General features: G+C 37.4%; 1 protein-coding gene across 9 annotated transcripts in view; it reads right to left on the bottom strand.

Annotated features, from left to right (window-relative positions):
• The window catches only part of LOC109720951 (ultraviolet-B receptor UVR8), an 82,269-nt gene extending 72,526 nt beyond the window's left edge, over positions 1-9,743 (bottom strand). For 5 of the 9 annotated variants that reach the window (XM_020248322.1, XM_020248326.1, XM_020248324.1 and 2 more), the window contains exon 1: positions 9,342-9,740. In XM_020248322.1, the coding sequence (XP_020103911.1) occupies positions 9,342-9,591 (250 nt within the window). In that variant the 5' untranslated portion in view covers positions 9,592-9,740. Of the gene's footprint in view, positions 1-9,341 lie in introns of all 9 variants that reach the window. The other 4 variants (XR_002219105.1, XM_020248328.1, XM_020248327.1 and 1 more) reach the window with 2 other exon arrangements.

Below are 13,234 nucleotides of genomic sequence, written 5' to 3'. Positions count from 1 at the left end.
CTAGGCTTGAGGGAGGTAGCTCCTCCTCAAGCGGTGTACTCCGGAGTGTAGACACCACGGGGAAAGCACCCCGTTGACGGACCCTCGGGTGGTTGAGCCTAAAGCCTCCCCCGGTAGACAGGAATTATGATGGTGAGTTTTAGGGTTAACAAGGTTAACCGGCAAGATTGGGTAAAAGCCAAAGTAAAGTTATGGAACAAGCATGCATGCATGAGCATTCTATTTTTGATTATATATCCACTGACATCTTTCTTACGGGCATAGTATTAGCATTAGCATTGGTTACGGTTTTCCTTTCTTTTGAAATACTTATGCCTGAATAGACCTAATGGGTAAGTCGGCGAGGTCGGTTGACGAATCCACTGGGAACTTCGTTGTAGTTCTCACACCACGAACTCTACAGGTCCGAGCGCGAGCGGGGCGGCGGAGGACCGAGGCAAGGGTATTGCGCCATAGCTAGTGCCCACCGGGACTTATACATTTTTAGTCATTCTTTTGCCTACATGTATCAACTTTTATTTTGTTAATTTAGAATTGTAAAGTTGAAAACATATCATGTATTTTGGGGAATGACAAAAATGTAAAGAATTATGGTTGAGTGGAAAATGAATGTAATAGTTGTAGTTTACTTGTATTTGGTTAAAATGTAATCAAATATCATGTATGGTTGTATATTTAGCTTAGAGCTTTCGCTTCCGTTGTTGCTTGCCCTCGTGCAAGCCTTGTATAATTACAAAATCTCTTTGTTGTTTGTTTAATTATACATATTGTTTGAGCCTTGGGCGGACAGAGGAGATGCTGTCCGTTCGGCGTCTGTTGACGTGACCTAAACCCGACCAAATTGACGGGGATTGGGGCGTGACACCCTGTGTGCCGCGGCACCCTGCGCGTGCCGCACGAGACAAAGCGGCACGTGTGAGGGTGCCGCGATACTATGCCGTGCCGCAAAGAGCTGTTTTTTTTTCTTTTGCTTTTTGGTTTTTTTTTTTTTTGTCTTTTTGTAGTTGTTGGTTTTCTTTTGCACTGTGAGATGCTTTTGGGTTGTCTTTTTATTGGAGGGGGTTTTGGCCTTTGGGTAACCCAAAGGCCAAGATGCTATTTTTTTCTCATGATCACCCCCCCCCTCCCCCATCCTCCACCTCGTCTTTTCCTTCTGATGCTCTTTGCTTCTTTTTTTTTTTTGTCTTTTTGCATTTGGTGGTTTTCTTTTGACTGCGGATGCTTTTTTTTTTTTGTCATGTTCGCCCTCCCCCCTTCGTCTACTTAAGGAAACTTTCCTCTCTCTTTCTCAGGCAACTTCCCCCTCTCTTTCTTGATTATCCTCTCCTTTACTCTCTATCTTTTTTTTCTTCTCAGTGCCGATATATCTTCCTAAAATTATTTAAAGGGGCCAAAGACGTTGCATATTGCAGATTTGCTTATTAGGTAAGTGAAAGAAATTATAATTTAATTGTTTTATTTATAAATATAGGAGTTAATTTTTATTGATATATTCGATCCACCACAAACATCTATTTTCTTTTCACAAATTATGTTATCAAACTTTTTCACACCGCGAAACTTTTGGCGAATCAAGGTAAACAAACTTTGAGTTACATTAATCTTAAAATTTTATTTTTGCATTAGAAGATTTAAAATATTGATAAAATCAGAAGCTAAATTAAATCAATTGATACTTAAGTTTTAAAAATTAAAATTTCCAGAAAACTATTTCTTTAACATTATATTTTATAAATTATTAAAATTCGAATAAAAGAAAGAAAAAAAATGAAAAGAATTTTAAAAGTTAATCAATTCTAAGTTTCTAACAGATTTTCGAAGAATTTTTTCAACATTTATTTTCTTAGAATTTTGATCAAATATTTTTTAAAAGAATAAAAAAGAAAAAAATTATGAATGTAATTGCAGTTCTATTTTGATTGTTCTACTCATTATATGCTTTTCTAATCAAATCAATATATAGATTTTGAAAAAAAATTATAAAAAAATAAAATTTTCTATAATTTTCTCTGTTATAATTTCTTTAAATAAAAAAAAAAAATTTCTAATTTGATACATATGATTCTTTTTTATCCTGTCGTTCTTTTTTTTATTTTTCTAAAATAGATTTATTTGAGTTGTCTGTATGTCAGTAATTATAGATCATAATACCACCTAAAAGAACAGAAGATTATGGTTGGCAACATGGACAAATGATTGATGGAAATAGATTTCATTGGAAGTGCAATTACTGTAATATGGTCGGAATTGGCGGAGGTGTCACTCGCCTACAGAAACATATCGCTGGGGGTTTTTCTAAAGTATCAAACTGCCCTAAAGTCCCTCAGGAAATAAAACATGCAATGAAAATTGAATTAGAATTTTCAAAAATAGCAAAAAAGAAAGCAAGGGACGGTCGAGATGAACTAGATAAACGAGCGGCAGAATATCCCCCTATTGACCCATATGAAGGTATAGGTGATGAATTAGATCCTAATATTAGAGCTGCGATGGAAGCATCTGCACAAGAAAGATGGCAGCAAAATGAAGTCCAACGACATAGAGCACAATTTGGACGCCCTCAGTTTGATGCTGGTGGTGGGTCTGGGTCTGGGTCTGGCTATACACCATCTGATTTAGCTCGAAGTGGTTCTGTTAGCCGCATGTTTAATAGATTTAAAAAAGGACCAAAAGAAAAAATCGGAAGACATCCAAATATTATAGATATAGACCCAATGGCATTTCCTGACCCAGATGCTCAACAGCAGCGCATAGATAGTATGCTAAAAAAAGATTAAAAAAAGCAAAATTGGTCGAGCAATAGCGAAATTTTTTCACTTCACTCATATTCCTTCCCATGCAGCAAATACTCTATATTATAGATCAATGATCGCTACCATACAAAAGGAGGGTCCAGGAGTTGAACCCCCAACGCCGTATGAGATTTCTGGCAAATACCTTGACGCGAAGGTCAATGATATTCATGCATGGGTAAAAACCTTCAAACAACAATGGGAGATGTATGGTGTTACCTTGATGTGAGATAGTTGGACAGGACCGACAGAAATGAGCATTATAAATTTTTTAATCAATTGTAATGGCAGGGTGGTTTTCCACAAATCAGTCGATGCGACCGGTCGATTTGAAAATACCGATTATATATATGCATTATTGGAACAAGTTTTAGGTGAGATTGGTGAGAAATGTGTGATACAAGTTGTGTCAGACAATGGTGCAAATTTCAAAAAAGCTGGCAAACTATTAATGCAAAGGCATTCACATTTATTTTGACTCCTTGTGCAGCGCATTGCATCAACCGAATAATGTCTGACTTCGGTGAGATAAATCGGGTTAAAAAAATTATAGATACTGCACAACGTGTATCTAAGTATTTGTATAATCATTTTTGGGTCCATGCTCTAATGGTGAAATTCACATGACGAGAACTCGTACGTCCTGGTATCACACGATTTGCCACAAATTTTATTGCTCTAAACAATATCCTTCAAAATAAAAATGGATTAAAGTCCATGTTTGCATCAGATGATTGGCAAACATCTCGTTATACCTCTACGGCTGATGGAAAATCGATTGAGCAAATAATTCTGTCTGCCAAGTTTTGAGATTATGTGAAAGAGATTGTTGATATTGTGGAGCCGCTATATGTGGTCCTCCGTTTAGTGGATCAGGAAAAAAATACCTCAAATGGGACATGTCTATTATACACTGAGGATGGCTAAAGATAATATTAAAAAAATTAATCCGCCACGGTGTCAATCTTTTCTAAAAGTTATTGACAGACGTTGGGACGTCTAGATGAGCAAGGATCTACACCTAGCAGGTCAGTTATAAATTATAACAAAACTATTTATTATTGATTGTTCATTAGTAATCTTGTATTGTTAATGGAGTGATTTCTTTCTTAATGATAGATTATTATCTTAATCCGTCGTACCATCATCGTTATAATCTTGAATTTAATGATGAACTGTTGAAGGCATTACAAAACGTTATCAATAGATTGGAGAGGGATCCAACACGTGCTGCTCTTGCCATAAGTGAGGTATAATATTTTTTCAATGTATTATTAATTTGCTAGATGTTAATATGCTGATTTCTAATTATTATATTATCATAATAAAGGAAAAAATATTTCATGAATCCTCTAGAACTTTTGGTGAAGCGGGTGCAATTAACGGAAGATACAATACCGATCCCAGTAAGTAACTCCATAATTTGGACAGTTTACAGCTGATGATAAATCTTATTTGCTATATTTTTAAGTTTTAATTGTACAGCTTAGCGATGGCTACAATATGGTGGATCAGCAAAGCATTTAAAAAAGATTGTTGTGTGTGTCTTATCTCAAACGACAACGTCTAGTGGATGTGAACGCAACTAGAGCACGTTCGCACTAATACATACCAAAGTGCGTAATCGATTAGCGTACGCTCGATTAGAAAAGCTAGTTTATGTCCACTATAATATAAGGCTCCGTTTAAAATGCATGCAAAAGGAGTATGATAAGGAAAAGAAATTAAAACTTATGATCCCTTGGATGCAAGTTTTATCAATGATGAATCAAGCCCCATACTTGATTGGCTACAAGATAGAGACAATCAAGAGGACCCATTACTCGATGAGCCTGGAGATCCACCACGACCATTCAGAGTAATTGCTGATGAAGCAGGAATTAGTAATGTTGAAAGATGGGCTGACGAGAACATAGGAAGGTGTCAAGGGAATGTGCAAGAACAAACAGCTTTGGACGAAAAATCCCAAAATCCTACACATGACTCTGATGTAGAATTCGAACGTCTTATGCAAGGACCTGGATATGGTCGTTCACGCCATACTCAGAGTCAATCTGGAAAGGAGAAAACGTTTTATACCGCAAAAAGCCTTCAACGACAGTCCGAAGTGGTAAGAGTAAAAAAAGTATAACAAGAGTAAAAAAAGTATGACATCGATGGATCCATTAGATGCAGCTGATGCACTCCCACAAGATGATGATAGTGAAACATCGACACCAGCAGATTCTGGATTACCACAGTCTAAAGATGACTGTAGTGATGATAATGATACCACTGATAGTAGTGAGGATGGTAGCGACTTCATTCCACCAACACAACAGGAGAGTGAGGGTGGCCGTGGTCTTATATTTACTGAAGAACAAAACTTCACACATACCACTCAAGATGCTGATCATAGGTCTCGACCACGTCAAACATCCGGAGTGGTATATGACCGTCGAAAAGATAGGAGGTCCTCACAACAAGATTATGAGGAGATGAGAGAAGGTTTGGAGGCACTATCAACTAGACCTCCACGAAGGGATGATACTTTGTACACACAGTTTGATAGTACTTCAATATCATCGCATCTCTCATATCAACATGGCCTATATGGAGGAATATTTGATTATGATTCATCAATTTATGGCACTCAGAGTGGATCCCAATCCATCCCATTTCATAGTGAAAGCTCATACGGCGAATCTTCGTCCGCTCATGCATATCCACATTATGGTTCTTCTATTCCATACAATCCATATCCTTATAATGCTTCAGTCTATATGCCACAGATGACTGTTGTCCATTATATCCACGATCCAGTTGCATATGCAGGTTATCTCCGACAATACAATGACATATGTCGGGAATATATGACTCTCTCACAATAACGGCAATACTTATATCAACATTGTCAAATAAATCTTGTATCAGCAGATGACAATATGCCATATGATCAAGCGCAACAATCTATATGGAATTAAGCAGTCATCCTTTATGTAAAGATGTAAATTTAAATAATTATTATGCTTGTGAATTTTATTATTGTATTTTAATTTCTATTTTACATCAGGTATAGTTGTACTTTACTTACAAAAAACTCACATGCATGTTAATTGATCGGTATAATAAATTATATATAGCAAATATTCATAATTATTTATTTAAATCTTTCAAAATAAAATTATAAGAGTATATTGGAATCAAAAAAACTAAAAAAAATCCGTGCCAAAGCGTGCCAGCAGGAGGTTGTGCGTATCTATCAGCACGCAAGCGTGGCACGTGTCGGCACGCAAGCGTGCCCGTGCCGTACCGTGCCAGGGACGTAACGGCACTCCACCGTGCCACGGCACTTTAAACCTTGGAAAATATCATTCCAAAGATAATATAATTCCCCATACTTTTATTTTATTAATTAATTTGGATTATTTTGCATCATTTATTGTAACACTCTCAGGATTTAGAATAGTCCTATATACGAGATAATAGGACTATACCTCTTAACCCGACTATAGAATGTTGGGCCGTGGTTAGACTCAAGAGGTTAAGAGGGTTAAGTGTGCTAAAACTAGATAGTTCTAGGATGGGTGCTCCTTATAGGAAGCAGGGCGTCACAATTGATAACAGAGCCAATCATCAGCCAAAAGTGTGACATGAGTCTTGGCTGAGCTATGGCCGTACAATGGATAGAGCGTAGCTCCCTAGCTAACAACCGTTGTGGGTGGGATGTCGCTCCCCACAAGGCTGGCTAAGACTAGCAAGATGAGCCTTACATTTTCTTATGCTTATGAGTGTGCTTGAGCCTGACAAGGGCGTCAGGATTTGAATAGGATTTAGAATAGTCCTATACAAGATATAATAAAACTAAACTTCTTAACCCAACTATAACGTGTTGCGCAGTGGCTAGACCCAAGAGGTTAAAAGGGTTAATCATACTAGAGCTAGAGTACTTTTAGGATAGGTGACCCTCGGGAAGCGAAGCATCACACTTATAAACTTTGGGACTTCGTGTGCAAATTGGCCTTCAACCTAATTAATATAGGAAATCTCTATTTTTCTCTTATCCGTACACCCCCCAACCCCAGCCGCTTCTCTCTCTCTCACCCCCCATGCGCATCTCTCTCTATCTCTCTCTCTTATGCGTGCGCGCTAAGCCTCTTGCTTCTCCTCGTTCTCCGACGTTATCATCGTTGTTCCTGGTCGTTGCCACATTTTTCGGTCGTCATCGACACTATTTGGATTGCAGTCAACATCATCCTATTCAACCACGTTTCATTCACCGTCTTCAAAAAAGTCCTGTTGTTTAATTTGGTACTTGGAGTTGAGTTGGAATGCTATCGGTAGCAAATGGGCTCCATTGCCACCTATTTGTTTTCGATGATGGAACCTCCAAATTGATGATCGGTACCGTTGAACATGATCTATGCCACTTGAAGCATTTAGAAATCAAATCTCAAACTTTACCGATATCATTCTCTTGTCCATCAAGCGGACACAAAAATGAAAGGCTGAAAATGAATATCCTCTAAAAAGTGATGATAGGAATCTTGTAATCAAGATCGAGAGTATAGATCTTGTTCTAAATAGTTTAAAGAATTTTCTAACCAAAATTCAATTGATTTGGATATCTTTACACCGTTAAATGAGAAAACACCTCACATCGGCCATTAAAATTATAAATTTTGAAGCCTTTTGATCATTAGGCCAATGATGTCGAAAAGATTTAAAATTTGGTTTCTAAATACTTCAAGTGGTATAAATCATATTCAACGGTGCCGATCGTTGATTTGGAGGCTCCATTATCGAAAAAAAATGGGTAGCAACAGAGCCCGTTTGCTATCAATAGTATTCCAATTCAATTCTTGGTACTTCACATTTAACCGAGCAACACTCAAATTCATTCGGTGATAAGTGACCAAACACCCATTAGTTTAAATTTTGGTAAAATTATAGAAATATGTTATGGTAATAAACAAAATCCCTTTTGCATAGTTTTCTTTTGAAAATAAAGGTTAAGCATGTTTATATACATTACAAATTGTTGAAAGAATATGATTTCTAAAAGGTTTTGCTCTAATTGTTGTGCACTTTCAAAAAATGTGTATTTTAGAAATTGTGCTTATTTGGTAAAAATTTAGTATTCGATAACTTGCTCTCTTTTAAATGTTGACTGCATAAATAATCCCAAAATGTGACGTCTCTTGGTATTTTGCTATAACTATGTTGGCCTTGTAGACATGAATTTTATAATAGAAGCTAGCTTCGATTTTGTGATGCACCTTCAAATGCTATTTAAATACACTTTCGGGTGGTTTTGCTTTGCTATTGTGCCTTCAGGCGCCTGTGATGTGTGTTTAGGACTTTGCTAACAAGTCCCTAGTTACAAGAGACTATCATTTTAAATTCTAATGTAGAATAAAAATGCTTTTGTTTAAATTCCGTTCCTGTTTGTTCTTTGTAAAATATGCTTACTTGGGAACTCAAACTTTTGAAATGAGATTTGTGAAACTTTGCTAAACCCAATCATCGTTATCATATTTTTAGTATGAGAATTATATCTGAATATTTAGAAAACATTTTGTTGCATGCTTAATCCAACTAATGTAGCGTGTGGTTGCTTACTCAGGTACTAAGTCTGATGAACTTGTGGGGAATGCGACCAAGAGATCGCTAATTGCAGAGATTCCTTTTGTTTTTGAATTATAGTTATTAAAATTAGATAGTTTAGTTAGCTTAAAATTTAATTTGGGACTGGCATAAAGTATATTTGCTTTGTTAGAATTATTGCGAAATCTTATGAATTTAGTTTGTTGAGTATTTGTGGAACTTTCAGCCATAGATTTAGTTTTGTGGATTTCAAATCTGATAACTATTTAGTATGATTTCGAGATGAATATTTTGCTCGATATCTACATGTCTTGTTGCCTAGCGTGTCTGTGATTAAATAATTGCATATATGCGGCATCTGTTATGTCTCGGATTTGGGGTGTAACATTCAAATAATTTATATACGCAACATAGTCACTCACTTAACCAAACAGATCGAAATTTTTTAGGTTAAAAAGTATAGACACGTCCTAAAGGTTAACCATTTTGAAATTGACCTTCTGAACTTTTTTAAATTTGATTTACACCCCCTCTACTTACTAAGTTTGATTTAGTTCCTAACGTTAGCAATTTTTGTAATTCACCCATAAGAGATGCTCGACATCAAGAATTGTTTCAGTCAGAAAGAAGGTCACATATATCTCTTGTGGGCAGTTGATTCTATCAGAATTTCTAAAATTACTAATAAATGGTTAGTAAGTTGTGATGGGTAAATCAAATTAAAAAATGTTTAAGGTATCAACTTCAAAACGGTATATGCAAGATCGTCGGTCGAATCTGAATGAAAATAATAATCGATTTAAGCCAGATAGAAAACTCAAATCATGATGAAAAGAACTGATATGCTTTGACTAGAAATTTACAAATCTGCTTTATTTCTTTTTCCTTTCGTGCACAACAGATATGAGGAAAAGAATGTAGCGAACAAGACTTAGGTTGGAAAGAGGGGAATGGAATTGATACCAGTAAGGAACAAGGTGTGGGCACCACCGCACACGATGGAGACCGGGTGATCATCGCGGAAGAAGGGGCACACAGTGGGCTTCCAGCGCGACTCCAGGCTCCCGAGCCCTAACCTCCCGTAGTCCCCATTCCCCCAAAGAGCCGCGAATCGCCGGGGCTTGCTCGAATACCACCTCCGCCGATGGATCAACGGCTCAAGAACCGACTTGGAGATCCTCCGGACAGAGCTTCTCCAAAACGCCGATGCCATTGAAGGAAACGTAAGGGACAAGGGCAGTTCCCGCGCTCGCGAAGAGGGGGCGACTAGAGACGAGGGCAGAGATGCCGAGACGAGCTGCCCCCGTGTGATTCGGGACGACGTGGAGGATTGGGGCAACGGTGAAGGATAGGGATGCAAACGGGGCGGATCTAGGGGCGGAGCCCCGCCCGCCTCCCCGCCTCCGCCCCACTAGAAAATTCAAACCCGCCTGGCCGCCCATAATAGTTAGTTAATTCGGATTCGACAAAATTCGATACGGTTATAATTCGTATAAAATTCGTTTCTAAATTTTAAATTCGTTAAAAAATATGACTAAAAAAATAAGATTCCCAATTACATTCGAATACGTGATTTATACGGATATTATATGTTCATCAATTAAAAATTCGGGATTAAAAATTCGGCTATTAAATTAAATTTTTTTTCTCTCAAGATTTATGTTATTAGTATAAATACTCATATTTCTTAAAAATATAAGAATAAAAAGATACAAAATTAAGTTAATTAAGTAAAAAATTTGAAAAAAAAAATCCTGTAATTAAATTAAGAGTTTTTTTTTTGTAACTTAATTAAATTAAGTTAATTAATAAGGATCAAGGTACGGGCGCTTGAGGCGCTCGAGGCGCGCGCTGGCCTCGCGCACGGGCCTCGTAGGCCTCACGGGCCTTGCAGGCGCGCGCGGGCCTCGCAGGCCTCGCGGGCGCGCGGGCCTCGCAGGAGCGCAAGCGGGCTGCGTTTTTTTCGCTCCGAATTATTCAACCCGCGTATAATACGCGAATACGTTTTTTTTATTAAAAAAATCACGTTTTTTTCTGAATTTTTGGGAAAAATACAAATTCGGTCGTTTAATTCGTTTTTTCAAAAATTCGCGAATAATTCACGAATTTACTAACATAGATCCCGCCTTCCGCCCCGAATTTGTGACAGACTTAAAAAATACATCCCATAATCTGTCCCGCCTTATAACCCGCCTCCCGTCGGCGCCCCGAATCTGCCCCGCCAACTAATATTTTTTATAAAATTATAATATTATTAATATTCTGTAAAATATAAATTAATAATTTTTAATAATATTATATTTATAATTTAACAATATTAATTATAAAAATAAAAAATAGCAATCACAATTCAAAACAAAATTCAAAAGTTTCAAATACATAGAAATGAGAGTGCTAATTTATTTGTATTTTGAACTTTTTTGTAAATACATTAATTTTTAGGAATATTTTTTTAAAATATAAATAATTTTCGGGGCGGATCATGGCGGGACGGATTCGGGGCGGGTCAAAATTTTTCCCGTTTCCTGCCCCAAATCCGTCTTTTTCCGCCCCGAATCCATTTATTTTCTCCCATTTACTGCCCCGTCTGGGCGGATCGGGGCGGGAGCTCCACCAACTCGAATCCGTTTGCATCCCTAGTAAAAGGCTGAGTCGGGGCTTTTTTTGCATCTAGCCCCTACAGAAAATTTATTTTAAAAATAGCCCCAGCAAATTTATATTTGCATTTTTTGTCCTGACCCTTCCAAGCATATGCCACGTCAGCACCACGCAAGCGGGACTAGGTCAAGATGTTAAGTTGAACACGGTGAACCATTCAGCATGTCCAAACACGGTAAATGGTTTACCGTGTCTGGAGAAAATATGTATTATTCGCAATTTAAATATTGAAAAGAGAAATAGGGAGTAGGGATATCAATGGGTATGGATATCCAGAATATTATCCGAACCCAAACCCGAATAAATTATTTATATGCATAATTTATTTTTATTTATTTATACAATATATAAAATATTTAATAATTTATATAAAATTCGCCGAGTTCAGGTCCGGGTTCGGGTTTCAGGTTTTTGGTCGGGTATGGATATCGGTATGGATTTTTAAAACCCGCCGGGTTCGGATTCGGATTCGAGTTTTAATTTGATTTTCGAATTTGGACTCGGATTTTTGAAAACACGATCCAAACCTGAGCCGTTGACATCTCTAATAGAGAAGAAGAGGACTATAAATATAAAACACGAACCATTCACCGTGTTTGATTCACCATATTCAACTTGCCAAGCAGGCTCCCAACCCGCCCACCTGGTGCTTGCGTGGCGCCTGCATGGCAGGGATAGGACTATTTTTGTAATTATAAATTTATTGGGGCTAGTTTTAAAATAAAATTTTTTCGGTGGGCCATTTGCAAAAAAAGCCCGCTGAGTCGTCTAGCCAGCCGTTTTTTTTTAAATAACCCTATAAAATTTCTTAATGAAATAAATAATTTTATAAAAATATAATTGGCAAACTAACTCTCTTTTTACCGTATAGGATTCAAGATGAAATTTTCTCTATGTAGGAGTCAAGATAAAATTTTCTCTTAATGACGTCTACTGTCTTCATGAAAGCGGTAAATGATTCACTGTCTATCTAATTTTTTATAAAAGCGATGATTCATTCACGGTCTTTCTCTTTCTCTTTATTTCTCATATAAACATAACAACCAAATAAAAATTTCAGCAAATCTGATACAATCTTAACAACAAAAAAAATTGGGGAAACTTCAAATACCCCCCGTGGTTTCGCACTTTCTCACTTTAGTACCCTGTGGTTTAAAGTGTATCAAGTTAGTACCCTGTGGTTTCGCACTTTCTCACTTTAGTACCCTGTGGTTTCAAGTGTATCAAGCTAGTACCCTATGGTTTCACACTTTCTCACTTTAGTACCCTGTGGTTTCAAGTGTATCAAGCTAGTACCCTATGGTTTCACACTTTCTCACTTTAGTACCCTGTGGTTTCAAGTGTATCAAGCTAGTACCCTGTGGTTTCATTTTTGTATCAAGTTAGTACCCTGTAGTTTTAATTTTTTCTTTTTATTATCCATTTCAGGGTATATAATTTAACGAAATATTAAACCATAGGGTACTAAAGTGAGAAAGTGTGAAACCACAGGGTACTAACTTGATATACTTGAAACCACAGGGTACTAAAGTGAGAAGGTACGAAACCATAGGGTACTAACTTAATACACTTTAACCACAGGGTACTAAAGTGAGAAAGTACGAAACCATAGGGGGGTATTTGAAGTTTCCCCAAAAAATTCTAATAATCTATTCATATAATTCTAATAATCAAATAAAAATTCTAATAATCCATATATAATCCTAACAACTTCACTTTTTTTTATTTCCCATATATAATCCTAATCACCATATAAAAATGGAAAAGTCTAGCTGGACTCCTTTAGGAAGGTGTACATCCTACACCCTTGGGATCCGACGGCTGATATTTGGGCACTAGCACAGTAGCAGCTAAGTTCACTCCCGTTTTTATTTCTTGCTAAAGCTAACCCAAACCCTACTACTACACTTCTCTCTCCCGCACACCTCCCTCTCGCTATCTCTGTTTCTCGCTCTCTCTTGCTCCCTCATCTCTCTCTCGCTTCCTCGCCTCTCTCTTGCTCTCTTGCTCTCCTCTCTTTCTCTCTCGCTCGCAGGGCACTCCATCGGGCAAAAGTTCGGCAGCGCTCATTCCACACATTATCTTCCTCGGCAGAAGCTCCTGTCCCAAGCCATCTCGAAGGTGTCTCTCGCCCTCACCTCTCTCCATTGGTAGGAGGTCGCCTCTCAACTGCTCCCATGTCCATCCCAGTACCTGTT

The sequence above is a fragment of the Ananas comosus genome, linkage group 15, assembly GCF_001540865.1.
Source record: "Ananas comosus cultivar F153 linkage group 15, ASM154086v1, whole genome shotgun sequence".
Taxonomy (NCBI): domain Eukaryota; kingdom Viridiplantae; phylum Streptophyta; class Magnoliopsida; order Poales; family Bromeliaceae; genus Ananas; species Ananas comosus.
This window is presented reverse-complemented; position numbering and strand designations above follow the sequence as displayed.